The sequence below is a fragment of the Paralichthys olivaceus genome, chromosome 23 (assembly GCF_024713975.1).
Source record: "Paralichthys olivaceus isolate ysfri-2021 chromosome 23, ASM2471397v2, whole genome shotgun sequence".
Taxonomy (NCBI): domain Eukaryota; kingdom Metazoa; phylum Chordata; class Actinopteri; order Pleuronectiformes; family Paralichthyidae; genus Paralichthys; species Paralichthys olivaceus.
Window position 1 is genome coordinate 14,979,603 of NC_091115.1, and position 24,734 is coordinate 15,004,336.

At 41.6% G+C, this 24,734-nt stretch overlaps 2 protein-coding genes across 10 annotated transcripts; one reads left to right on the forward strand and one right to left on the reverse strand.

The window, feature by feature from the left end:
• Positions 1-929: 929 nt before the first annotated feature.
• On the reverse strand, positions 930-12,220 carry cbll1 (Cbl proto-oncogene-like 1, E3 ubiquitin protein ligase). 6 transcript variants are annotated; one of them, XM_069520060.1, is made up of 7 exons: positions 12,145-12,220; positions 6,195-6,341; positions 5,042-5,206; positions 2,983-3,089; positions 2,586-2,669; positions 2,424-2,497; positions 930-2,253 (listed from the first exon to the last, which is right to left on the reverse strand). In XM_069520060.1, the coding sequence occupies exons 1-7, from the start codon at positions 12,203-12,205 to the stop codon at positions 1,245-1,247; spliced, it is 1,647 nt and encodes a 548-aa protein (XP_069376161.1). In that variant the 5' UTR covers positions 12,206-12,220; the 3' UTR covers positions 930-1,244. The 6 variants fall into 6 exon arrangements, with proteins under 6 accessions (XP_069376161.1, XP_069376162.1, XP_019955440.2 ...); XM_069520061.1 differs by lacking the exon at positions 12,145-12,220 and adding an exon at positions 12,097-12,127; XM_020099881.2 differs by lacking the exon at positions 12,145-12,220 and adding an exon at positions 6,930-7,427 and having other exon boundaries at positions 6,167-6,341.
• On the forward strand, positions 7,431-24,535 carry ppp6r2a (protein phosphatase 6, regulatory subunit 2a). Of its 4 annotated transcripts, none has more exons than XM_020099875.2 (24): positions 7,431-7,570; positions 10,288-10,457; positions 12,246-12,500; positions 12,651-12,837; positions 12,939-13,076; positions 13,164-13,229; positions 13,358-13,470; positions 13,809-13,922; positions 14,187-14,313; positions 14,568-14,720; positions 15,097-15,321; positions 15,534-15,598; positions 15,854-15,969; positions 16,068-16,153; positions 17,376-17,456; positions 17,598-17,695; positions 17,828-17,885; positions 18,866-18,993; positions 19,093-19,217; positions 19,336-19,480; positions 20,494-20,573; positions 20,715-20,898; positions 21,764-21,871; positions 22,573-24,535. In XM_020099875.2, the coding sequence occupies exons 3-24, from the start codon at positions 12,274-12,276 to the stop codon at positions 22,619-22,621; spliced, it is 2,673 nt and encodes an 890-aa protein (XP_019955434.2). In that variant the 5' UTR covers positions 7,431-7,570; positions 10,288-10,457; positions 12,246-12,273; the 3' UTR covers positions 22,622-24,535. The 4 variants fall into 4 exon arrangements, with proteins under 4 accessions (XP_019955434.2, XP_019955436.1, XP_019955437.2 ...); XM_020099877.2 differs by having other exon boundaries at positions 20,718-20,898; XM_020099878.2 differs by having other exon boundaries at positions 16,068-16,144.
• Positions 24,536-24,734: the final 199 nt, after the last annotated feature.

The window sequence follows — 24,734 nt, forward strand, 5'->3', positions numbered from 1 at the left end:
TACAGATTCCAGATACCAGGCTGTAGAAGAGCAGCTGTCTTCAGGAACATGCACTAATGAGGAAGAATATTCATCAACAACACATCACAAATGCTGTTTACCACTGTCCCACTTTAATCTACTGTCACTGTATCACCACTGTGCAATGTTCTATATGTCTAGAAAGGCTCTATCTAAAAGTGTCATTTTCACTTTGTTGTAACTTGTTACCGTTTACTATTACTATTTGTACATCTGTGCATCTTTGCTTCTGATTTCATTGTAGCTTAAAGTGTTGCTGTTCAGCCAACCAACCCTGTGTGAATAATAGTGAAACAATACATCTTACATACTTCAGATGTCTTGCATCGGACATCCAGAGGGGTCGAACACCGTCCTGTGGAAATTGTATATAGACAGAACTGGAAAGAAAGCTGTTTTGATACCAATTAATCTCTGATAAAAGGACAGGAAATCATCTTGTTTTGTAGTTTGTACAGCACCAGACAGAAATAAAGACAGTTTGAGTCAATCTAAAATCATATCCACTTCAAAACAATGTTGCAAAGCAGAGAAGTTTCTTTTTTCTGAGTTCATGTATGATGTATAATGAAATAACAATCTGAGAAGAAATTGTCACTTTGGTTTAAGTGATGCAGACATTTAAATAACATCCTTTGACATAGAGGAGCAAGCCATTTTATGGGGTCAGAGTTCAAAATTGCTGGAAGATAAAGACGACCACCAGATGTAGCCACAGGACTGACAAAATGTCTTGAAGGTTACATACATTTGACTGACTAGGTAAAACTAATTTTCACGAGATGTGAACTCTCATATCCTTTACACATATTTTCAATTTCTTTAAATATCATAATCTTCTTAACACATTATTAACTGTTAGTCAATACAACTATTAGTGTCAATAGAGCAAAGATGACATTGAAATCTGCCGTTAAAAATTTATTGAGACATATTTAACATCTTTCATTGAACAGTACATATGCATGAACTCAGCTGACATATATACAGAAATATAAGCTATTAAAAAGGGGACATTCTTGCTCTTCCAAGTCTGCAGTTCGCTCAGTGGGGGGTTCAGTACAGTTAACTACAATGTGCACAGCATACACATTTGTTTCTGGGCAGTATTATCAAAACGAAACTTCTACGTCCTGTAACCCTGAGGTTTACTATCACATTATTCAGACAAGTGGTGTGGAACAGAATGACACAGACTGTTGCCTATTCATTCAGTTGGCAGTTTACTGATAGTACGGCCGGTAGCGGCTCTGATCTGGGTGATGTGGACCAGGCATCTGGCCCTGGGGAGGAGGACCCTGCATTCGTGGAGGTGGGGGTCCTCTCGGAGCCGGCCACATCCCAGGACTGAGCCCTCCTGGTTGGCTGAAGGGGGGGCTGAGGGTGCCTTGGTCTTCAGGGAACTGCTGCATTGAGTTGGGGTTGTAATGATGAGGTGGAGGAGCGTTGACGGGAGGGCCACTGTGTTGTGGTGGAGGTCCTGGGGGCGGGTGGTTCATATAAGGGGGCATAATGTGCCCTGGTGGTGGCGTGATTGGTGGTGGAGCTGTGGACATGGGGGGAGGAGGGGCCTGGTTGTACACCATGTGTGGCGTCCCAGAGGCTTGGGGCGGATGCTGCATGGGGTGGCTGATGGGAGGAGGAGGGGGAGGCGGGGGGCCAAAGTGCTGCTGCGGTGGCGCCATCATGTGGTGGGAGTGGGTTACAACCGGTGGCTGGCCGGGATAGTCCCCAGGGTGGTGGTGGGGTGGCTGACCGGGGCCTAGCCCACCAGAGTGGGGCTCACGGGAGGAAGAGGAGTCATCTTGGATGGGCACAGTGATGAGATTGCTGTGTTTGCGTGTCGTTACCGTAGCGATGCGGAATGTCTCAGGACCTAAAGCAGACGTTGGAGGTGGGGCATCATGAGCAGAGGGTGGTGGTGGCTGGCTGTAGGGGTCATGACCGCCATGCTGGAGTGGGTTGGGGAGGTGAACATGGTTCTTGGATAAGTGAGGTGGAGGCACACGGAAACGATCAGGGACGTCAGATGACAAGCTGAGGTGCAAGGGCTCCTGCCGGCCTGAGGAAGACTTGGCTGCCCTCAGGTGGCGGTGGTTGACATGGGCCTGCAGGTCACGCTGGGACAGGTAGGTGCGCTTACATCCCGGCACAACACTACACATGTAGAGCGAACCACGCTGGCACTGCTCGATGCGCTGCACTGGATCCGTGCAGTTGTAGAGGGTGAGGCTGGACAAGTGTCAAAAAGCGGGAGTTAAAAAAACGCATCTGAAGAGCGACAATCATTACGGCTACACATTACTTCAAGGTGCAACAACTGGTTTAGTACATTTTTTAAAAATAAGAAAATAAAATAATGAATTCCACAACAAAACTTTTCAACGGTAGAAATGTCTCACCCTGGGCACATCTTGTCTCCTTTCTTTTCATGAAGCAAAGCACAGTCGTAGCAGAAAACATGCTTGCAGGGGATCTGTGGAGTTAACAATTCAACAGGTAGGCATCAGCAATTCTCAAAGAAAAACATTCTGCAGATAACGGTCAGATTGCAAAGTACATACCATCCGCCCATACAGCTGGATAGGGAGACCACATTTGTCACAGAAGTGAATTGGTACTTCATCCCTTTCTCCAATCAAATGCAACTGTTGGGAAAAAAGATCAAGAAATGAGATTCACAAATACTTTTTATTAGAGCACCCTAGAATACTGTAAATATGGCCACAGACAGACTTTTCTATTTGCTCATTCTTTGTGACAGTCTGTTCATTCCCCACACCATAGGGTAAAACGGGAAGATAACTACAACCACACTGATATGAGTACAATTGTTGTGATTGTCTGGATGTGCATCACCGCTTACAGTGTACTGTGAAATAGTAATGGAAAGGTCTGTTGGTAACATCTGTCTGAAAACACTGACAGGTGTGTTGAGTCTGATCATTCTGTGGGATGTACCTTATAGTCCCAAAACAGTGGCTGGGGATATCTCCTCTGATTTGCAAACACATCTCCAGCTTTAGCACCACAGTCAAACCTGTCCTCTTGCTTGAAGCCAAAGTTATCTGTGAAACACAAGACACACATGTTAATGATGGAATGTAAATGTTGAAGAAAATGTGAATTATCAGGCGAATCAATTGTTCCCAAAGTTTAAAAACGATAAGATATAAAAAGCTCAACTCAGAGTAATAACAATGAAATTAGGTGGTGAGTAACTTTTAAAAGAGAACTGGAGAGCACTCAAACCTAACTTTATTGTCACAGACATTTTGGTCACGCCACCCTTCTTCAGCAAGTCAGTCGGTAGGTATATTAAATATTGCTATAAAAACAAATCCATACAAATCTGACATAGTAAAAGAAAGTTAAAGCCATAATTGAACCTTAAAATTGTAATATTATTTTGCAATGCATTTTACATTCACTTAATCTTACTTTCCTTGGGGTTAAAAAATGACACCATCAAACCTCTCATGTCTGTTGTTCATGATTATATCAGCTATCATTGTCATTACCCCTGGTGGTAATGAGCAAACCACATGATGAAAAAACATTAGTATAAAAACCATTGTTGATAGTTTTATCCAAATGTCTTTTTTCAAATAAATTACATACTGTCACAGACCTACTGTTCACCACGAGAGGGAACCCCAAGTAAAACAAGGAGTACTACAACGATCCTTGTTGCGTTAAATTAATTATGTAAGAGTTGAGCCTTTGTCAATGTCATAATGGCAGAAAGGAAACCCTGCATTGGCAAAGAGGAAATTAGGTAAAACTTTAAGTCATCAACAATGACGAAGGAACATTAACAACACCACCACAGCTCCAGCCTCAGATGTAACTTGATCTTTGCCTCTGCCAATGTCAACAGAGACGATATGCTTCACTGAACTTTCTGTTGTTGTTTCTGAATTATCTGTTGGCCGATAAAAATCAGCTGATACAAGTATACTGCAAATATCTGTATGAGGAATTAAAAGATAACTTGTTCCATAGAATGCCCTAATAAATTTCCTGAAAGTTACAGTTTCAAACTGCTAGGAACTTTGTTGTGACACTCGACAGTCAACTACTCCGCTCCTGTTTAATAAATGTTCTTTCCATCTTGTTTAGTGTGTAGCAGTTGAACACACAAAATGTTGGACCTTTTATCAATGTGTTTAAATAAGTGCCTCATAAACTCTGGAGCAAATCAAACTAACACAAAAGTAAACTTCAGCACTGTTCCGATCCTAATAACTCGGGATTTGTGTTGGTTATATTGTTTAATTATAAAATGAGCGCAGGTCAGCAGGAGTGTGGAGGGAGGACACTCAAACAGGAGACTGACAAGGTACAAATCAACCGCTGCTTCTCCTCTGATCCTGAAGCAGCAGTGCTAATCGTTTTGCAGCGTTGCTTTCAGTGTGTTGGAAACTCTGTATTCACACTTTTCATTGCCGCTCTTCTAAAACAAATTCAAAAACCACCTCATCTACATGAACGATCTTTCCTTGTGTCTGTTTGTGGGTGTGTACGTTGGTTAGGTCAGGGCTAGTGTGTGAGTGTAAACTCTGCTCACACACTGATAGGGGTGAGATGAGAGAAGCGTCACACCAACTAAATGTAAGACACAGCACTGCGACCAAGGAACAGTTTTGGTTGCACTTCGCAAAATGCAACCAAAAACTATTGGCGTGGCAGCAGAGAAAGAAATGTTACAGACAGAAAAACTGCTGCCATAATACTGACAACTGGGACGATTTTTGTCAGTATGATCATGTCACACAATTTCACATTCTTTAATCTCTACTCTGCATCTGTGTGTATATTTGCTGATATGAACCCTTTTTTTACAGTATAAACAATGCAGAAAGGATTGCATTTATGTTCACATTTTAAGGGGATAAACTATTTATTTTCTTAATTTATGTCCTTTCTTAGTATTTATACCAAAATCTATAGTTGAAATGGAAAATATGAAACCTTGGTGCACAATGCAACGCTACAGGGCATGGCCAACTGATCCTACCATTTTCTCCGGGCTCACTTTTAGTTGGCCTGCTGTTGGGTCTTTGGGTGCGTGGCAGAGGTTTGCTCCTTAAGGGCTGTTTGGATATGAGTTTGATGGGGATTCGCCTTCGGACATCTGGGCCACCCAAATTCCCAGAGCCGTCGCTTCCTTGAAGATCATTGTCTGAAGAAAAATAAAAGGAGCAGTATTGATTAATTCAACATGCTTATGGTAGTCCAGTCACTCAGTAGCTATACATACATGCAGAAAATTAAACCATATGGACTTTAAGGACATGCAAACATTTGGCGAGAGGACATCTGTGAATGATTAGAGTTTAAATGAGCAGTGAAAAAATATATAAAATATATGGATATGGTTTTAGAGTAGGATTTCACAAGGAGATGCTTGAAGTCGGGATGTGCAAATACACAGACTGTGTGACATTAACCCTACCGTCCACATGAATCACACTGACACTATCCACAGATATAATAACAGATTAATCATGGTGGACACGTTTAGGAGAATATTCGCATCCTAAAATAAAGAACTGTTGGATGTAGGGGGAAGAATTACACATCTAAAGTTAGCAAGGTAACTAGTAACTCTGAGAAAGCAGCGAAGTCAATACCATCATGTGGAGAATCATCCAATATGAAAATAGCTACGCGTTAGGAAATAAAAACGTCTCATACATTCCAGCTAATACTCTTAAGACATGTTATCAGTTATGACAGCCCCAATAGCTTAGCTAGTTGAATGCTAACATCGGTTTGTGTAGCATTCGCGCCCCAACTCAGTCGCAGTTTGAGGTTACTCCTCACTAATATATGATAAATACACCAGCCGCTGTTTAACAGAGCGGTGCACAGACCCTGGTGTTACACCACACGCAGCTCCACGCGTTCATTTAAGACTCGACGTTAACTTTTCGTGACCACAAGTAATTTAGCTTAACTCCATTGCTAGCCAGCTTTTAGCTAACTCGGACCAGGCTAGCTTGAACGCTGCTCTGTGAGAAGGAGCGGTGCCGTAGCAAACCCCTCCGCAGCCCGGGTGGTGGGTCGTGATCCGATGAACTGTTACAACAGCAACTAACGCTGCGTGCAGAAACATAGGACGGGAAATCAGTTCGCTCACATCGGCCTTGACTGGACATTTTGCTTACCGCTTTGGTCCATGATCCAGCGAGTGCACGCAGTGCATTGTGGGAGAGAACGGGCGAGGAGGAGAGGAGGGTGAAGCGTGAGGGAAGGAAGGGAGGGAGGAAGGAAGGAAGGAGGGAGGGAGGAAGGGAGATGAATGAGGAGAGAAGCTAAAGAAAGAGAACAATTCATGAAAAAGCATTTCAGGGCGTAATATTTACCTCCTTCACAAAAAACCGCACCATCTCAAAGATAATGTCTATTATTACCTGTTTACATACTAGAGTCCAGCTGCCTATTTATTACATTTATAATTTATATTATATTATATTATATTATATTATATTATATTATATTATATTATAATAGATAGATAGATGCACTTGGGAAATTATGGTGACACTGGCATTGGAAATATAGTTTCCAATATAGTTATATATACATATTATATATGTAACTACTGTATTATTATAGAAACTATTCAAAACTCTTAATATATCTGATGACATAGGAATATATAGATATTTCCGTCATATTCATTTAAAGGTCAGAGGTCAGGCTCATTTTTAAATCACTCTGGTTTAAGTTAGCCTCAGTTTGGGGCCTGATCGCCCTTTAATATTTGGGAAACCCAAAAAATAAATAAAGCAAACTTTAAGCTTTAACCTCTCACGTTTTATAGTTACAAGTCAATGCATCTCATTGTACTGTACTGTTATTAAACTGAGTATATTTTATGGATGACTGTTTTCACCAACCTGGTATTTATCGTCCTCATAACACACTGTAGAATATGGATACACATCTAAAGTTGATGTATGGTGAGGATAAAGTATAACAACTAAGCAGACGGTCGCCTTTATGAGCATTATGAGAAATAATGTTGATTTTACAAGGTTTTGAATTAATGTCGCATCTTTCAGTTCACTGTCTGAAGTCTGTGCACGTTCCCCTGGAGCTCCACTGCGCGTTCTCGTAAGCATGTCGCCATTTTGATTCGAAAAATATGACTGAGTTTTTCCTGCCTTGCATGCTAAAGTTAGCCTCGCGTTTGAATCACTTTGTGCGTGAGTACGAGCCATACACCGTATATCGGGGATAACAGGCGTCGCTTTTCGTGCCGGGTAGCCATTGACGTCGGGGAACTGTTCCATTTGGCAGACTTCACAGCAACATTCGGCTAACGCTAGCTAAGTTGAGCTAGCTAACAGTAGCCAGCGTTGTCGCAGGCTGACCCCTTCTTCAAAACAAATCACCATCCGCACACAGGCTAATGTGTGTTAGCTAACACTGAAAGCTAATAGTTAGCTGGGTAGCTGGAGATTTAATAGCTGGTTGCTTGACGTAAAACTCCACCAACTAACAGACAGGAGGGATAGCCGCGGGTTTTCAATCAAAGGTAAGTTTTGGACAAGGAGAACGCCATGAGTTTGGGCGAGCAGCTAGTGTTTTACTCTGCTGCTGTACCGACAAAGTTGAGCCTAAGTTGGGGAGCTATTTAAGTTTGCTACCTCAGCTCTGTACACGTTAACCATTGGTGGCTAATTAGCTTGCGTGCTAATCAGTGTAAAGGAGGAACTAACGTAGTTTGAACAGATCGCTGGATTTTAGAAGTTGCTGCCGAATAAGCGCAAGTTAACGTCGATCGAGAATGATCATGATCCTAAAAGGCTAAATTCACTAAAGGAGCTGGTTAAGTTGTTGGATTACTTAACACTTCTTGACGAAACCTATTCGTTAAGATACGTTAACCAGTTGTGGTTGAGTGCTGTCGACATTTGTTTGCTCCATTTGTGTGTTCTTCATTATTCTGCATATCCTTGAAATAGTCGTTATAACACACTAGTTAACAATCTAGCAATGTAAGCAGTGTTGTTCGCTGCAGCCATTCGGATCTGACTGAGGCCAGCAGCAACCGAGCCTCTCTCCCGAGTGACTTAAATCAAGTGCACGCCGTCATTATGCGTTAGTTACCGATGGATAAAATAAGAAAGGGTCATTGTGCAAATACAACAACTGCGAGGCATGTTAATACCACGGGGACTTCAATCTCTGATCGTTAATTTATATCGTTTGCTCTTATCTTTAATCTTTGATAGTGGTGCCTTCACTGGAGTTGAAGTAAACAGAAATCGGAGCTCCTGCCACAAGTCAGTTGATGTGCACTTCACGCCAAGGCTACTGCAGCTCAGTTCACATTTCTTTAGCTACATACCAGTGTGTCTCTCATTGTTAGATACATCCTGGGGACCCCCCTCTGTGCTAAACTATTCTAAACATGGGAGTGGGTGTTTAATTTTGGATTATTGATAAAGCTGTCGTTTTGAAACGCATATTACTTTCTAAAATCATAAGGGAAGTATGGCAGGTGTTACTCAAAGTTTCAGGTCATAGTCATATAATCAGTAATGGGATTTACTGAAACTCCAGGAAATCTGTGAAGGAATACTACAAATTACAAGTGAAATCACTGGCATTCCAATATCAATATTTTGTCACCAGCATCTGTGTATCGAGCTTTAGATGCAGGTCTGTTCTTTTAAATTTGCTTCAATAGACAAATGCATGTAAGCAGCAACAGGCTGACTAAAACTGAAGCTTTTGTTTGTCCTCTGAAGTGCACTGTTGCAGAATGGTTGATCATTTGCTAGTGCACGCATCTACAAGAAAACGATAAACATTCAGTTGTCACTGTTGCATCTTGATTTGCATCCAGTATGTAAAGCAGAACTCGTGGAAATCCTAGGTGGAAATTCCTTTAACCAGATTTTAATTTGCCTGATTACAGGCTGCTGTTGATTCACAACATCTACATGTTTTCCCTTTATGTGTGCCATTGTTCCTCTTTTCATTGTCTGTTATATGTGCCAGTAGACTGTTGTTGTTGAGATTGCCTCTGGCGGGTTCTATTTTGGATGTAAAGTCAAGCATTTGCTTCCCTGCTCAGTGTCCACAGGGAGCGTTCAACGGGTTATTACTGCACTTGTGTACTCTGTAAATGTATGCCAGATGGACGCTGTTGCTGCATGTGCAAGGATCGGCCGTCCTCAGGAAAAAAGGAAAAGAAAAAGGAGGAAGCACTTTTAATACCCTCCCTGAGCTTTACTTGTGCGATCAACAGTTGATAGCATGTTGCTCGGAGAAGCTTGTTAGGTTTGACAAAGCCAGCAGATGCAATTGTGGTTTTGTTTTCTTTGGTCACTGCGGGTGTGTTGTCTAAATTAGTTACAATGTAAGGAAAAACATTTAAACCTACTTGCTTGGTAAAAAAAGCATCAAATATTTGTTCTGCACTATTTAAGATGCATCCTTCATTTACCATAATCTGGTATTTAAAAGCCTTTGTGGTTGCAGAGCTGATTACACATGAGTTACACATTACACATGTCACATTTTTTAAAAGTTTGACTGTCAGCCTGGGAACCAGCCATAATCTCTAATGGTTGTTTCCCGACTTAAACATCGATACAGCTGGTATGTATTTCTGCAGAGCCCTTTTACAAAAGTAACGCTATTACTCATTTTTTTAAATCATTCAAACTTCATACAGGGTGCACAGAAAAAAAATAGGCAAAATAAATTAAATATCTGGGATTATCACCCTTTGCTTTAAAAGTTGCACCAATCCTTTTAGATACACATACTCATAGCTTTTTTAGAATAATTGGCTGGTAGGTTGTTCCAAGCATCTCAGAGAACCTGTCGTCACTGTTCTTCTGTGAAATTATGCTGTTTCAATTGCGTCTATTTCCATGTCATGCCAATTTGACTTTTGAGATCAGGACTCTTGCTTTATATATGTTTGTGGTCATGCTCAGCAGGAATTCAGGAGCGCACAGATGTCTCCCTGTTGGTATTGCATGATGGACAAGCACCAAAACATCTAAAGGGTCTAAACTTTTGCACGTTATTGTACTTCACCACCTGATAGTGAACACTTAATTAGGACAACCTAACCTCCTATTTGGTGGAGAACAGACATTATAACTCTTTATGTATACACTCACACTGAGTATTTATTCAGATCTGAAATCATGTCTGAATGGTATGATAACCCACTGTTGTTTCTTCTAAAATCTTTTTAAATAAATCTCGGCTGTTTTTTGTGTTGTGCAGGTTATGGTGAGCCTCTCTGTGTCTCATCTCCTAAAGAGGCCTGCATTTTAAGAGGAGACCCATGCTGATAAATGCCAGGCCTCGCCACACTCTCTGTCGTCTGCACAAACACAAATGCCTGCCTGCCCGTGGGGGAGGTCTGATTAAAGATATCCACATTTCATCCACTGGTATGTGTGAACATGTTTCATCTTTTGTGATGTATGGTTTTTGACAACATTTACTTGGACGGCTGTAGTCAATGTTATCATTGTAAATAAGATAGTATTTTGTTCCCTATAGATATGTTCAATTCTCAGTATGTGCTTTAGCTTTATTAGTGACTAAAGATCTCCACATGTCACAACGTTGAAAAACTTGTCCAACAAGAAACACACATGGGGTTATATGGAAAGAAGACTGCTGCTGGTCAGAAGTTTTACAGAGTAAAAGCTGATAAGTAACTAAAAAAGTTGATTACAGAATATTATTCCATACTTATCTACCTCAATGTCCAACATTGTTAGATAATGGGTGGTGTCACGTCCCAAAGAGGAAAGTAAAGGTTCCCATATTGTGTAAAAACAAAAATGGCAAAACATCAAGGCCTCCATTAGCATGAATAGTTGAGATATGATCCACTGTGTGATGACAGAAAGAAGTCTTGGATAGCTACTGTAATAGTGTACAACATCAAGCAAATAGCAAAAGCATTCTGAGCAAATAGTGGAAGAATCCAGAGGATACAGGCCCCTGGGGCAAGAATTAGATTTAGATGTACATTGGTACGAAATTGTATTACGCTAGATTTGGACTAATACCATGCTTAATGGTGGAACACTCACTGGACTAAAGTGGCAGTGATGTAACTACACCAGTGGGAGGCAGCAATGCTCCGAAGTGTGCCTAGTCTTTTGAAAAGAATAAGAAGATTTGCTGCAGGCTTCATCATCATCAGATCGCATGAGCAAATCGTTGGGAAGATGCGACAGCCCGTTCTGCTTTGTTTGGAAACGACTCGGACATAAACTACGTCGCCTATCCCAGTGTGTAATTTTAGGTAGCATGCCAGTGTTACGAAATCAGAGGCATGACGTGTAACACAACAATGTCGGCGTCTGTCCCGTCATGCTGGCTCTTTCTTTTACACAGCCGTCAATTTGGCTCTGTGACTACCTCCACTGACGGCTTAAAGGCAAAGACAACAATGCCCCCCATTCTGTACTACCTTAACACAGAACAGCAAGGCAGAATAGCGGTGCAACAGTCCTGCCTTGGCGATCTGTGTAATTGGCCTGGTGAAATGGCTGACAGCTCTGGACACAGAGAAGGAATTAGTAAAAAATGGTGCCATTTCCATTATATCGATGTAGTTCGGGGTTAAATTGTTAGACAGAAAGCACAAAACAAAATTTACAGAAATGTAGCTGGTAATGTAGTGGCTTGTTTGAATTCAGGAGCTTGTAAGGGAAGCATATTTTCCATTTCCATGGTCCACAGTTGACCCCCCAGCATTTAACCACTATTTTTCTATACAATGTTGTTTAACTTTTTGGGCAACAACATACACATTAAGTAAAAAACTGGGCTCTTTCCATGAAAGAACTATAGAAATTATGTAGTTTCTATTGCAAAATCATGAAAATGTTCATTTTGATCAAAATCTATACAAAGTCACATATTACTGCTGTATGTGTTTGAGATCTTCACATCTTATTTTGACCAAAATTAATCTTGATATTAAGCAGATGCATTTAAACATAGTCTGTGATATAAAAAGAAAAGTTGAATCTGCAAGGTTACATCCTTGTTTATATTATTTACTCTCACCTGCTTTGTTCTTCATCCAGGCATCCACTCTCTTTACCTACCCCTTACTTTTATTTTTTCTTGACACTGCTGGGCCTCCCTGTGTTCCTTTGTCCTTCTCCACCTGCATGTTTCTTTACCATCTCTCACTCTGCTGTGCTATGACCCAGGGCTGTGTCCCCCGTCCCAGCGGCAACCATGTTTTGGAAGTTCGACCTGCACACCACCTCCCACATTGATCAGCTGCTGGACAGGGAGGACGTGACGCTGAGAGAGCTGATGGAAGAGGATGATGTCCTGCAAGAGTGCAAGGCCCAAAACCGTCGATTGCTCCTCTTCCTCTGCCAGGACCACTGCATGCAGGAGCTGGTCAGCCTCATCACCACAGAGCCTCCTGCTGACCTGGAGGAAAGGAGCCGCTTTAAGTGAGTGCCTGCACCTCAAGTTCAGTCAGAAATCAGTCAAAAATAGTATATGATTTAAATATATTAAATGTCCTTCTTCCTCTTTTAGAAAGAATCTTATTAATTGCACCAAGCCCCCTCCTCGATCTGACAATCTGTTTTCTTTATAAGATTTCCCAACATTGCTTGTGAGCTCCTGACATCAGATGTGTCCATTATAAATGATAAGCTGGGCGGGGAGGAGTCTCTCCTCGAGATACTATACCACTTCTTGGAGCAGGATCCACCCCTCAACCCGTTACTCGCCAGCTTTTTCAGCAAAACTATCGGCAACCTCATTGCCAGGAAAACCGAACAGGTAGAGTGGAAAAAGATCATGGCTCGCATGACTAATGCACTGTACCACATTAAGACTTGACATGTAGTGTATGGCTGTGTGAAAACTTTTTGTTTTTCCAGGTGATTACCTTTCTAAAGAAAAAGGAAGGTTTCATTGGTCTGGTGCTGAAACATATTGATGCCTCTGCCATGATGGACCTGCTGCTTCGCCTCATCAGTTGTGTGGAGCCTGCCCCCTTGAGGCAGGAGGTCCTTCATGTAAGTGATCTAAATATGTTTGTGTACCTCCCCTTGGTAAGTACCCTGGAAGTATCTAATATAGTTCATGTTTTTTTCCCATTCCAGTGGCTGAATGAGGAGAATTTGGTACAGAGACTGACAGAGCTTATCCATACTGGTAAAGATGAGGAGGTGAGTGTGAAGCATGTTGGGAGTCCACCAGTTACAGTGCTGTAAATGTCTTTATCTGATAAAGATAATATTATAACCCCTCACCTAGAGGAGACGTAGATTTAATATCTCAACAATTTATCTTTCAGAGACAATCAAATGCGTCCCAAACGCTTTGTGACATCATCCGCCTTAGTCGAGACCAGGCCAATCAGATGCAGGATGGCATGGAGGCTGATCCACTATTGGCTGTACTAGAGTCGTAAGTTTCCAAGGCCCTATAGTTAAAGTTTGAAGAGGAAAAATATATTTTTTGTGTTTAGTAAAATAGAATCAAACCTGTCGTGTTAGGATTGAGTGTGTCCTGAAAAACCCAACATTTACATGGCAACATCCAATTTGAGGCAGAATTTTAAAATGGCCTCATATTTAATTTGTTTACTGGCAAAACGAGTCAAACCTTTGGCTCATCTAATGTTGGTAAAGGTTGCCACATAATTGGACAGCTCTCGTAAATAGCAGTTAAATGGGACACATGGTTTTGTTTACTTCAAAACCTCATCAGCATGTCGTCATCATCATCATCTTTGAACTTTTCAGGCAGGAGAGTGTGGCGGGGCTCCTCAAGAACTTATTTGAGGGGGAGAGGAGTGAGGCCTCCATCGTTAATGGAACTCAAGTGCTACTTACCTTACTGGAGACCAGGAGGTCAGGGTGAGTTGAAATGTTTCCTGTCAGGTTTAAACTGTCAATGTTGGGAGCTTTTGGTTTTGTCATGGTCCTTGTCCTCCCAGGTCTTCTAAACAATGAGACAATAAGTCAGGTGTCATTAAAACCTCTTTTCATTTTCTTCTGTATTGTATCAGGAAATGCTTGAAGCTCTGCTTTTACTGTATATATACTGCTTATATATATATACTGTTCTGTATATATGAACAGGGAAAGAGTCTAATGTTTCCATCTGCTTGTGTCTCCCAGGTTGGAAGGGCTGATGGATCTGTATTCTCAGGGTTACGAAAGGTCTTACACTGTCAACAGCAGTATTTTAAATGCCATTGAGCCCCATTTAAAGGACTTCCAGCAGCTTCTTATGGATCCCCCCAAGGTAAAGCTGCATAGCAGCACCAAGTGATGAAGAAAGTTCACTCTAAACTAACACATTTTTGAAATAATAATGAATGAGTCATTGTATTTTTGTGAAAGTAATCACTGATAAAAATATCATTCCTGATAATAGTTTTTGCAGGTTGACAACTAAGTGCATTCAGCGAGCACATTTCAGCACACTTTTGAAAATAGTACTGTAGCTGAAGGTGAATTCACAGTTAACATTTAAACTGTTTCCTATTTGATCAACAGAAAAGTGCAATATTGACGACCGTTGGCCTTCTAGAGCAGCCATTGGGGAACGCCCGCCTTCATGTGGCCCGGCTGGTGGCCGCCCTACTGCAGACCAATGCCCCCAGTATCTGCCAGGAGCTCTGCAATCTTGCTACCATGGACCTACTACTGGTATGCTACATCTTAACTTGACTCTACACATGGAAACTCTAACTCCTTTTTGTCATTTCATACAGTGTTTGGGGTCAGTTTATGGCTGATTCTGTTTGTATAGCTGGAAAAAGTTGCATCAGATTTGCACAAGGTTTGTCATGAGGGAGGGAACCACTGATTACCTTATCCCATTCTGTAATCAAAGGGCAGTGGGTGTGGCCTCTGCAGCACATTCATTTAAGGCCATAAAGCTTTGTGTACCATTCAGCAGACAGGATCACACACGCTAATGTTGCAGCAGTGTTTTTTTATGGGTGGTGTTGACAGGGGTTCTGTCTTTTATGCGGTCGTCTGCAGCATGTCAGTGACCTTTGATTTCTCTTTCCCTGAATAGGATCTGTTCTTCAAATACTCCTGGAATAATTTTTTGCACTTCCAAGTGGAGCTGTGCGTGGCAGCGATCCTGAACCACCCTTCCTCAGAGGAGCGGCACGGTCCAGGTCTCCAGAACCACGATGGGAACCCTGCAGCGTCTAACCCTGAAGTGCAGGGGGAGGCCGTGGAGACAGGCAGGACCGTCGACCCACAGACCTCCATCCACAATGCCCTTGTGGCACATGTAGGTGGATTAAGCAGCTTTGTACCCTGACAGCGGCACATGACACCCTAAAAGCCTGTGAATCTATCCATCAGTCATAAGAAAACTAAACTTTACAAACTGAGTACACCTAACTATGATGTAGATACTTGTTCGTGTTTTTCTTGCTAGATTTACATAAATATACCACTTTATTTCCTCACCTTCATTCTGTGTCTCTCCTGAACCCTCAGCTCTTCCAGAAGTGTCGATTGGTACAGAGGATCCTTGACGCCTGGGAGGAGAATGATAGAATACAGTAAGACTCTCTACATACTTGGCCAGCAATGTGCTCTAACACATTGATATTTAAATAGCAAATTTCCCACCACAACATTATTTCTGTTATGTTAAAAGCTAAAAATAAAGAATATAATGTTAAAATAAAAAACATACTGTCTTCCTCTGTTTTGTAACATTATGCAGTGAGATGTGTGATGTGTTAAGTGAAATTGTGTTTTTGCTGTAGAGTAGCTGGGTTGAAAATAATCGTGCATGTATCTGTGAATCTCAGGTCAGAGGGAGGCACCAGGAGAGGCAACATGGGTCATCTGACCAGAATTGCCAACATGGTGGTCCAGAACCTGGAGAAAGGATCAGTACAGGTCCAGATCACTGACCTCATAAAAGGTAATCTTATATTACAGTCGGCCTGATGCCAGATGAGTTGGCTGTTTCAGATAAAATTCAGTAACAGTTAATATCCCTCCTGTGTTTTACTCTCGCAGAGCTGCCAGAGGACTGCAGAGGTCGCTGGGAGAGCTTTGTGGACGAGACCCTGAGAGAGACAAACAGGAGGAACACGGTAGAGTTGGTGAGACTTCATTAAGTAAAGATGTCATTCTAAAGAAAGCCATTTCTTCAAACCTCCATCTTCTCTCACAGCATTACCCCTGTGATCAGAGCAGAGTCAGAGCAGCTGTTACTCAAAGTATTAGACATTTCTTATCAATATCATTTAATAAATCTTAAAGTGTATACATCAAAAGTCAGAATTGTTTCCAGTTAATTAACTGTAGTGGCCCTGATTACCTTAAATGAAGTTTGAACTAGTCAGTTTGGCGTTGTATATATGACTAGTCAGAATTAAAATGGAGTTTTGAGTATTTAAAACAGAATCAATGATATGGTTTTGAATATTTAGAATGATGTTTTATAAATCTTATATGAAAAGCATGACTAGTCAAAATGACGTCGCTGATATCTGTTGAGTTAATTGTGCATAATCACGCTTTATACACTGTAAGTGTTGAAACTACTTGTCCTGCTGAATGTGCCTGATACAGAGAGCTGTCTGTGTGACCGGAGCTGTCTCTGTCAGTCACAGCAGACCAGCTGCACTCAGCTGAATTCATGTCTCCATATTAACTTAGCGATGCAATATCTTCCAGCAGGTTGTTTTTGTGCTTTAGAACATAGCCGCTGTGAAAAAATCAGAAAATGACATTAAGTATCTTTGTTTCACTGCTTTGTGTTTGTTTTCGGCGCTCCCTCGCTTCATTCAGCCTTTAGGTCTCTCAACCACCTCTTGTCCCTCTCTCGTTAAATCGGGGAAGTGACAGTTGTTAAAAGTGTGTGAATATTTTACTGTAAAACTTCAAAGTAAACCTGTGTAAATCGGATTTCACATTAAACCGCAGCACAACATCATTGCAGTATGCACGTTAAGTTGTTAATGTTCCACTAGTAAACCGAAAGAAGAAGAAGCAGAAGCCTCCAACATGTTTTCTCCTCAGTTTCATTCCACCGTGATGTTGTTTTCAGTTTTCTTGGAAGACTTGTTCTCACACTTTTAAGGACTTGTCTCTGCTCTATCATTGGCGGCATTTGTCTCCGCCATTTTTCAAACGTCTACTCCTGAGAGGAGACGGCATCAACTAATCGATCACCAAATTAGTTGCCAACTATTTTTATAATCAATTTACTCGATGAGTTGTTGCAGCCCTATTTTTAAGCATTATTATTATTATCATAATTGCTGTGATTTTCAAATATGTCAAGAACACTTAAACCAAACCTCCACACTTGTCCTGCAGGTAAGCACCCACAACATGCACTCGTCCAGTGAGGACGATGACATGGAGAGCCCCTTCCCCAATGACCTCTCTCTCCAGCAGGTAGGATGCACTCACTGCCAAGGAAACAGAATGACACTTCAACTCTTTTATCTAAATAAAACATGTCTTACATCCCCCTGCAGTAAACTCTTCTGTCCATTATGGTATAATCTTAACATGTGTTCTTTTTAACCTTCCCAGGCCTTCTCCGACTATCAGATCCAACAGATGACTGCCAACTTTGTGGATCAGTTTGGGTTCAATGATGAGGAGTTCAATGAGCATGATGAAAATATCAAGTAAGTCTCCGAGTATTAAACAAGTTGTTGACCTTTAAGGGACAAATGCTCGGCATCAAACAACACTGAATCAATGTGTTTTATTCTGTATTACTGGATTTTGTTGAACATTCATTTGTTTTCTTTCCTCAGTGCCACATTTGACAGAATCGCTGAAATAAACTTCAATCTAGATGCTGATGATAACAGTGTAAGTTCACGTGTTTGTGTCTTTCACTCTCTCACTGAAGAATTGTTTGATTATTGGTACTTATAATAAAACTACTACTGCAAATGTCGCTACCACAGCTGAGGCTTCTGCTGAAAGGTAAATGCGTTGTCAAGGCAGTTCAGGAAAACATGAAATGCAAAAGTGACAGCACAAAAGCCACCTAGCAGAAACACAACCACAAAGGAATTCAGCAAGCATTGATGTCGTCAATGAAACAAGCAGTTACTTACCGCTGTCAAGTGAGCCGCCAAAACCCTGACAAACCAGACGCTGCTTGTCTGAGCTGCCACTCTAACTCTGCTCATTTGACGTCAGTTGGAGCTCACTTCTGTTGTGGTTGTGTTTCCGTTTTGTAGTTGTATTGTCACTTTTACATTAGTGTTGTGGCTTTTGCATTTGTGTTTCTGTTCATATGCTCGTGAGGCGTCTCCGGCCACCTTATATAATAATTTGATAACATTTTTTGTACTTTCTGGGAGAATAATCAATGCCGCACTGCTTTTTACAGTAGCAACAGATCGGTGTTTTTGCTTTAACTTATTATGAAGTAAATGTTGATGCCGCAATGCTATGCTTTAGGATTGTTATTTCTCAGAACTAATCTAAACCATTGGCATTAGATTAAGTTCCTGTTAACCTCGCTCTCACTATGCAAGTAGGTCTGCCCCCTGGTTCAAAATATCCAGTGTTAATGAAGCGTTGATTAACAGTGCATCGACCATTGTGCAACCAAAACAGACAGACAATAGGGCTTTTGTTTTCTCAGGTATTCATCAGTGCCTTTCCCCATTTAGTGGATATGGCAGATGACTGAAACATTTTGTTATCTGTTGTTAGCTTTAGCTGCACAAACAGTAATACAACTTGGATGGGGTGGGGTTGTTTATTTCCTCTTAATTTTAATGAACACACCATACTTCCATAAAATTAAAACGATCAAATGTTTTTTCTGTACACAGGCCAATGCCGCTGCCTTTGAAGCCTGCTGTAAAGAAAGGATACGCCAGTTTGACGATGCCGAAGAGGAAGAGGACATTTGGGAGGAGAAGGAGATCAACTATGCAACACAAGCTAAATCCAGAACAAGGTAAATCTAGTGATATCATTTTAGCTCTCAGTGCTGTTCCTTACATGACAAATCTTTAACTTTCTCATCTTTTGCTTGCTTTTCCTCCATCTCTTCCAGGTTTGGTGTCTCTCAAACCTCAGAGGGAAGCTCCAGGAGCAGCATGGAGAACGGAGGCAGGGAGCAGGACCGCGGATCTGAATCTGATGAGGACGAAGACGCAGAGCAAAACACATCAGATTCAGGTAGATGAGAGGACAGCAGCCATACACAGAACACAAACTCGTGTCAGGTTAGCCTGGAAGCAACCCTTCAAGACGGGCTGGTGTCTTATTTTGTCTCCACGGTTTGTCTTGTCTCCAGGTCCAGGCTGGACAGCGACTTTCAGGGACTCTGGAGGAACGACAGCCTCCCAGACCCCACCAGGGTGGGATAGCTCAAATCGGAGCGGAGGGGAGACACATGAAACAGGCTGGGCCAACTTCACTGAGTTTCAGCCTTTCTCTGGGTGAGAAGAAAACCTGTTGATCCACATAAGCAAGTCTGAACTTACGTGTAATGTTTAAAAGGTCTATTAGGTTATAGTTTGAAACAATAAATATATCAGAGTTTAAATACAAAACAAAGTCTGGTAAACACACTGGCTTCAGAAAGTATTCTGACTCGTGTTCACTTAGTTGTGTGGTTGAATTAGTTTTAAGTGTTGTCATTTTGCCAATCTACAAACAGTAACACAAAATGAAAAGTGAAAATATTTCTTTAGAAACTCATCAAAAATCAAAAACTGAAATCTCATAAGTGTTTTACAAATGTGTTCAGACCTTTTGCTGTGACAATAATTATGTTCAGGTTAATTCAGCTTTGGCAAACTGAACTGATTGAACATAGGTCAGAGAGGTAAACACCTTTTGGCAAAAATAGGGAGATAGAGAGATTGTTCAGAATTCAAGGAAAGATGAGTTCAGCCAAATACAGAGGTGCTTGAATAAATCTTGCGCACAACTTGAGACTGGAGCTACGGTTCATCTTCAAGCACGAGCGTGACCGAGAAAATGCCAGTCACTTTCCCAGACTGTCATTGACTGTCCAAAGTCCAGATTTAAACCCCATAAAAAATGAGGAGAGATGCGAAGATGGCGGCTCACAGACACATTACCAATCTGACAGAGCTCGAGAGGATCTGCCAGGAGGAATGAAATGAACTGGACAAATCCAGGAAAATTAACCAAGAAGACCTACATCTCTGTGTGGCTTCAATGAGTTCCTGAATACTTTTACTAATAAGAGGTTTTGTTTTTAATACATTTGCAAGAAATACGTTAAAGCATGATTTCACTTTTACCTCATGGACTAATGTGTGGGGGAAATGGTCATTTGATCCACAACACGAAAAACATCGTGAAAAGTGGACTTTCTGAAGCCACTGTTCATTTAATGAAAAGTGGAGATTGCGTCGGAACAATTGTCTTTTTTTTTTCAGCCTGGTAGCATCATCTGTCTGTCCCCTCTGGTTTCTTGCAGCACAGAGACCAATCCCAGGTGCAGCTCTCCTGTGGACTCAGATGCAGATAAACAAGCCAAACAAAACCATGAGAAGAGCGGTGAGTGTGTGTGTGTCTGCATTCTCAGAGCTCAGAGATCCACTCAAGCCCACCAGTCGACTACTCTGCTACAGTTGGTTAAAGATTAAATGTAACAAAACAAACTAACATTTGCTCGCCTGTTGCGTGTCTGTGTGTCAGCAGAGGTTAGTGCCACTCCTAGTGCTTGGCCAGTGGGAGAAGGGAGGAAAGCTCCTCTCGTGGCCTCAGACAGCAGCTCCTCTGGGGGATCTGACAGCGAGGAGGATGACAAAAATGCTGGTGCTGCAGCCACCACCTCGGAAAAAGCAGGCGCCCCTGGCAACCAGACAGCTGACCTCAAAAGGTTTGTATCTTATAGCTGAGAACCTTAGGGTCAGGTGCTGAGCGCTTTAATCTGTCTCCGGTGTGTGTGTGTGTGTGTGTGTGTGTGTGTGTGTGTGTGTGTGTGTGTGTGCTGTACCACCCCGACGTAATTATAGGCTGACTGGGATTCTAAATTACTGGATACATTCCGTTTGCACTTTCTAAGTAAAGTACAGCCTGAGAGCTTCTCTGCAGAAACCTCAACCTCAAGCTCAAACTCACATTCACAGTCTCAGAAGGTTAAACGGTGAAACAATTGGAACTTGATAGATGTAGTTAGTTACGGGGTCAGAGTATTTCCTGTGATTGTGGAAAATCAACAGTGTTTCCCCCACATGCGTTTAGCTAATCTTAATAACAACAAGCACAGATATATTCCTAGATATATAAACATGAAGTCGATAATGCAGCTGACCTTGATGAATTGCGCGTTGTGATTACATGCGTGTTTATTTGAGTGTACACTCACACACAAACACACACACACACACTCCCTAGGCCAACCCCACACACACCCTCACACAGAGCGAAACAGACTTTAACAAGGAACTAGGTATGGACATCATGCCGGGGCGGCACGGGGCACTCGCAAAACTTTTAAGACTGACCAATTAACAATGGATCTGTATTTACTGAATATACTGAGGTGTTATAGATTTCTAGTACTTGAGTACCTGATTGGAAATAGAGAGTATAAATAATGTGTCAGGAAAGAATAAATAAATGTGTTAATTTATTTATTTAAAAGCTGGATAGTTTTATTTTTTGACAGTTTTCTAAAAGTGTGCTGGTGTGAAATAAATAGTAACTCTTAATTTGTGTGTGTGTGTGTGTGTGTGTTGCAGCGAGGAGAGTCCTGTGTCTCTGGAGAAACTCTCTCTTTCAGATCCTCCTAAAACACCAGAGCAGCAGCCTGCTGACGAGTCACCTGTACACACAAAGACTGACAGGAAGTAAGTATCCACCTGTCAGATCACTGATGCTGAACTTCACTCGTTTAAAAACAGTTCTGGAGAAATGTCATCAATAATGGGCATTAAGAAAAAAAGAGTTAAAAAAGTTCAATCTAAACTTCAACACCTGTACACACATATGGTACTAACACTATGTTCGGTGTCCTTACACACGGAGAGACAGGTTTATGGGACGTGTGTGAGGAGAAAATGGACGTCACAGACAAAACCCAACAATTGAGTATAAATCTGAAAATACTCATCGCATTGCAAAATTGTGTAAAAGCAGCTCTATGGCTGAAATGCTGTGTGATATTATTTACTTCTTTGGTCACAGTGATGACATCATGTTGAGCTTTAGGACGTTGTGAGGGCTACATCTTACTAGTTTCTAGTCCAGGGGTTTCTACAGGCTCATAGAAAGTCTGAAATTCATTCACCTCAATTTAAGACCGTAAAATGTGAAATAAATGATGAAGTCAAATGTAACATTATTTTGAATAGCCCATATTCAGAAATCACAATGAGCGACATCCTCTGCCCTTAACCCTCAACAACAGTAACATAAAACTAAGCTCTGAAACATTTAGGATTTTATTTCTACAGACCCGTTGGGGGGGAATGTTTCCCTGTAGACAAACCCACATAGGCTAGACCTATCCTCTTTAGAGTCTTGACTGTTTCCTCTTACGTCCAAACAGAGAGGAGACGCCACCTCCTCAAGAAGTGTCGGTCAACGGACCCGTCTGATCATCACCCGACGCAGAAACCCGACCGTGACGGTGCTGCGGACTGTCGGCCTCCTCCAGAGTGACTCCCCTAAATAACCTCACTGCAACTATGGTGTTTTTACTGAATCACTCTGCCACGTTATTGGACCTGGACACTGCCAATCAACACCAATAATGAGGCGGCGGAACATGTAAAAAAAAAAAAAAAATCTATATGTATGAAAAATAAGAAAAAGAAAACCCAGACCCAACGGAGCGTAGAGGAATCATCTTCGAAGCCTTCTTTCTGATGTTGCACATGATTACGTGCGGTTTAAATGTAGCAGCGATCTTTGAAAACGACAGGTCCGAGGGGTAAACATCGTCATCGTTATTTTTTTATGTCCTGAAAGATTTCTCTCTCCTACCTGTTGGACGCCCGTCGTTAGGGATTTTACATGGTCACCCCGGAACGGATAGCACAGGCTAACTTTTAACGATGCCTCAACAATAAATACCTGTTTTTCAAAACATTTTTTTTTTTTCCTTCGAGCTTCAGAAAAAGCACTTATGCAGCCATTTACTGTACATGATAGCACAATGTAAGTGTTCTCCTCTCATCTCTGCTGGCCGTCTTATCTGCCGCCCCCCACGTCAAGCTTTTTTTTTTTTTCTCTCTCTCTCTTTGGTTGCCGATGATGGAACATCTCTCGTCGCCGTTCATCACCAGGTGTCTGAATGTTTTGAAGTGCTTCAGGAGGGTCCGTCGAGGAGGAGGGGCGGGTCAATGAACAGAGTTCTAATAGTATTACTGTCTTTTGCTCATGTGCAATAATGTCAATTAGCCATTTTATTTAAAAATGAAAATCCGTTTTTTTTTTTAAAGAATCGACTTAGTATTGGAGACCCATTTGGTGTAGTTTTGAGCAAACATTTGGATTTAATCTCTGATTTTTAAATTACATTTTCTGTAGTTTTTTTTTGTAGTGCATGTATAACTGGTTCTCTGTTGACCTAGCTAGTGAGCTAAGACCTTCTGATTGTATTGACCTTTAAGTTCTTATTACTATCCCCCTTAAATCAACCAAACATTATCTACCTATATACAAATATTATCTACATTTAAAAGTAATTTTACAAGCAATCTTGAGATTACTATTGTTGTCTGTTCCTTTTTTTTTTTTTCTCCCTCTCTCCACCGAGCACTTACACACAGAGCGAGAGTGGCATCTGATCAGAGTGATGCTGTATGGGTTCTTTTTTTTCTTTTTGAAAGTTTAATTTTATTTCTCTCTGAGAAGCAGGATTGGAAAGAGGGCCGGTCTGCTGGGTTCTGTTGAGCTCCAGGCCTCTTTGGTGTACTTAATTCAATCATTTGACAGCGATCAGGTTCTCCGATCATTGTTAAGAAAACAAATTGAAATTAAAAGTGTCTGGTTGACCACATTAATACCAAAGGTTTGGCGTTTACCCGTCTGGTTGTTGTCTTTCCATCTCTGCAAACATGAAGCCGCCTGTTGATGAGACGTGGACGTTAAACTCTTCACCCCCCCCCCCCTGCTGGCGTTGTCACTTCTTCTGGTTGATCAGGTTACTTCAGGTCACCGTGCAGCGACGAGACTGAGCGCGGGTGTCGTTTGTTCTCTCCACCTACAGGCGCAACAGAGCTGTCAGGAGAGTGAGGGGAGATGTCTGTCAGACTCAGTGTACACTAGTGAGAGGAGGTCAGAGGTCAGCTGCAGCAGCAGAGGTTGGTGGGAACTCACCTACAGAGCGGAAGCACACTGATGATGTCACAGAGCCTCTATAGGTGGTTTAAAGGTGCTATCAGCTCTCAGACTACAAACTCAGAAAGTTCCATCACTGATCATTTACTCAGGTGTTGTGTTGATCCAAGTCCCAGCCAACTGTTCATTTCAGCCACAATTAAAAGAAAAACTTGATACGGTAACAATTCCAGTTCAAGCTGCCATTGTTTAAATGTCTGTGTCAGTACATCCATCCCATTCTTGTGATATCACAAGAACTCAAGGTCAAAGGTCACTGTGGCCTTACAAACAAGGTTTTTGTCTAGTGAACGCAGCATCTTAGGGATTTCTTCAAATCTGCAGTCAAACATAAAGTGATTCGAATTTGGAGACAGTGTGATCTCA

Bases quoted from the DNA above. Each gene is read 5' to 3' on its own strand.
- cbll1 (XM_020099881.2), bottom strand. From the start codon at position 7,325: ATGGAACAGTTCCCCGACGTCAATGGCTACCCGGCACGAAAAGCGACG. The intron at 5,207-6,166 runs GTGAGCGAACTG...ATTTTTCTTCAG, and splicing joins AATGTCCAGTCAAGGCCGAT to ACAATGATCTTCAAGGAAGC. The intron at 2,254-2,423 runs GTGAGACATTTC...ACACTTGTCCAG, and splicing joins GGAGACAAGATGTGCCCAGG to CCTCACCCTCTACAACTGCA.
- ppp6r2a (XM_020099875.2), top strand. From the start codon at position 12,274: ATGTTTTGGAAGTTCGACCTGCACACCACCTCCCACATTGATCAGCTG. The intron at 15,599-15,853 runs GTAAGACTCTCT...TGTGAATCTCAG, and splicing joins GAGGAGAATGATAGAATACA to GTCAGAGGGAGGCACCAGGA. The intron at 17,457-17,597 runs GTAGGATGCACT...TAACCTTCCCAG, and splicing joins ATGACCTCTCTCTCCAGCAG to GCCTTCTCCGACTATCAGAT.